The sequence below is a fragment of the Lepisma saccharinum genome, chromosome 21, assembly GCF_977018435.1.
Source record: "Lepisma saccharinum chromosome 21, izLepSacc3.1, whole genome shotgun sequence".
NCBI classification, from domain to species: Eukaryota; Metazoa; Arthropoda; class Insecta; order Zygentoma; family Lepismatidae; genus Lepisma; species Lepisma saccharinum.
In genome coordinates, this window is record NC_139249.1 from 43,405,147 (window position 1) to 43,407,070 (window position 1,924).

The 1,924-nt window shown below is 44.1% G+C and overlaps 1 protein-coding gene across 1 annotated transcript; it reads right to left on the bottom strand.

Annotated features, from left to right (window-relative positions):
- Positions 1–501: 501 nt before the first annotated feature.
- On the bottom strand, positions 502–1,635 carry LOC146004153 (heterogeneous nuclear ribonucleoprotein A1, A2/B1 homolog). Its single transcript, XM_083142819.1, is given in 4 exon segments — positions 502–716; positions 719–937; positions 940–1,123; positions 1,534–1,635. Coding segments are annotated over 4 exon segments (720 nt in total).
- Between the last annotated feature and the right edge of the window lie 289 nt (positions 1,636–1,924).

The following is a 1,924-nucleotide window of genomic DNA, read 5'->3' on the forward strand; positions in this document are numbered from 1 at the left end:
AATCAATGCATGGGTACCTGTACCAACCTGAAAAATAAAACTTTTTGACAAAAATTTACCCATGATTCATCAGTCACTGTTCTTTATCATAAAGTTCAATAAATATCCCTGAAAAAGAAAAAAGTCACTACACCATTGTTCGCTTTGGTCCACTAATTCCGATGACCGGCCTTGTGGATTCCCCTTCCAAGGTCTGCTTCCTCTGCATGCTCCTCTCTGGCCCTCTTTCAGAAAAGTCCTCGGGGTTTCTCCTCTGCTCCCGCCTGCCACCGCATCAGTGGGGGTTCGAACCTCAGTGTCTCCTCCTCTGGCCGCGCCGCTCTGCTCTGACGTCCTCTTCTTGATTCGCCAGGATCGCCGCTCTCCGACCTGTTCCCTCCGTTGCACAATTTCCCACCTTGGTGCTAGTGGTCCTGGGTTCGAGTTCCGACACTTCTCCTTCCTGTCGGTCCTCTTTCTAGAAACACCACCGCCGACACATCTCGAACTTGGTTCTCTAGGTTATCTGCTACCTGCAGTGTTGACTTTGCCTCTACGTCGCTGAAGATTTGCTACTTCAGCTTTTCTGAAAGCTTTTTTCGCATCAATTCTCTTTCCTTTTACGAAATGAGATTTCTGCATAACTATTTTGTCAACTGGATCATAATCATCAAACTCCACAAAACCAAATCCCCATTTCTTTTCAGAAACTTTGTCTGTGACTACTTTAATGGCTGAAAATAGTCGCTACGTTCATCTTCTTCCACGTCATTTTTCAAGCCACCTACGAACAATTTCTTAACTGTTACGCCTATTCCTGGGCTTCCTATATCTTGCCGTGGAACTGCTCTCTTTGGTTCGACTTTTCTACCGTCCACCCTGTGTGGTCTCGCCGCCTGTACATTGTCGACCATGTACGCACGTGAATACGTTATGAAGCCGAATCCTCTCGACCTTTAATTTTAGGATTCTTCATAACAAGAACATTCTCTATTTCGCCCCATTCCTCAAAATGCTTCTTTAGAGAATCTTCGGTTGTTCTATAATTAAGGCACCCGATAAACAGTTTCCTAAAATGCTTAGGTTCACTCTCTACTACGGAAGTACTTTCCTCATTTAGTGCTGTAAGGTATACTTCCTTTTCCTTGTTTTTTTCAAACGCATATGTCACATCTGAATCTGCGAAACTTCAGCTTCTTCCTGTTTTCAAATTGATAACAATGCCTAACTTCTTTATGAAGTCGCGACCAGCAATGTAATCTCGGAAACAGTCCTTAACTATTACGAACTTGTGTTTGATCGTAATGTTATATATTCTGACAGGGAGGTTAATTTCCCCATGAGATTCAATATTGCCTACCGCAAGTGCTATTTTCATCGGTTTCCTGATTTCCTCCTTTTTCGAGTTGGGAAATTACTGAAAGGCTCGCGCCCGTATCGAAAAACAAAAGTTTCCTCTTCTTGTTTATATTTCATGCAACCAGAGGTTCATTGTCCTGTTCCTTGCTTGAATCCTTGGCCTCAAAATTTTCGCCGCCCCACACCCCCTTTTACTATCGTGAGGTGAGGGTCCCTGGGAGTCCGCAACCGACCTTCGGGATGGTCCTTTGTATTTAGAACTCTTGGATTGAGTTGTCCTACGGCTCCTTGCGCCATCTCTCTTAGCCTGGAGGTTAGACCCGGGTTAAAAGTAGAAAGTAATAAACCATTATCCTTTGTCAGCAAATTCTTGCCGTGGCTTGTCGCCACATGCAACTGTTGCTGCCTATTTGAATCTCTCCCATTCGAACTTGACAAGGGCAATTCTGTGTCCCAAACATCTGGAGACTGGTAGTACAAGGTCTCTTGTTAGAATCTCCTTTGAATAACTCGTGCGCGATCCTCCAGTTCTTTTATTGTCTCAAAACTGGTGTTGTAAAGCCCTCTTCGAAATTCTGATTGATTG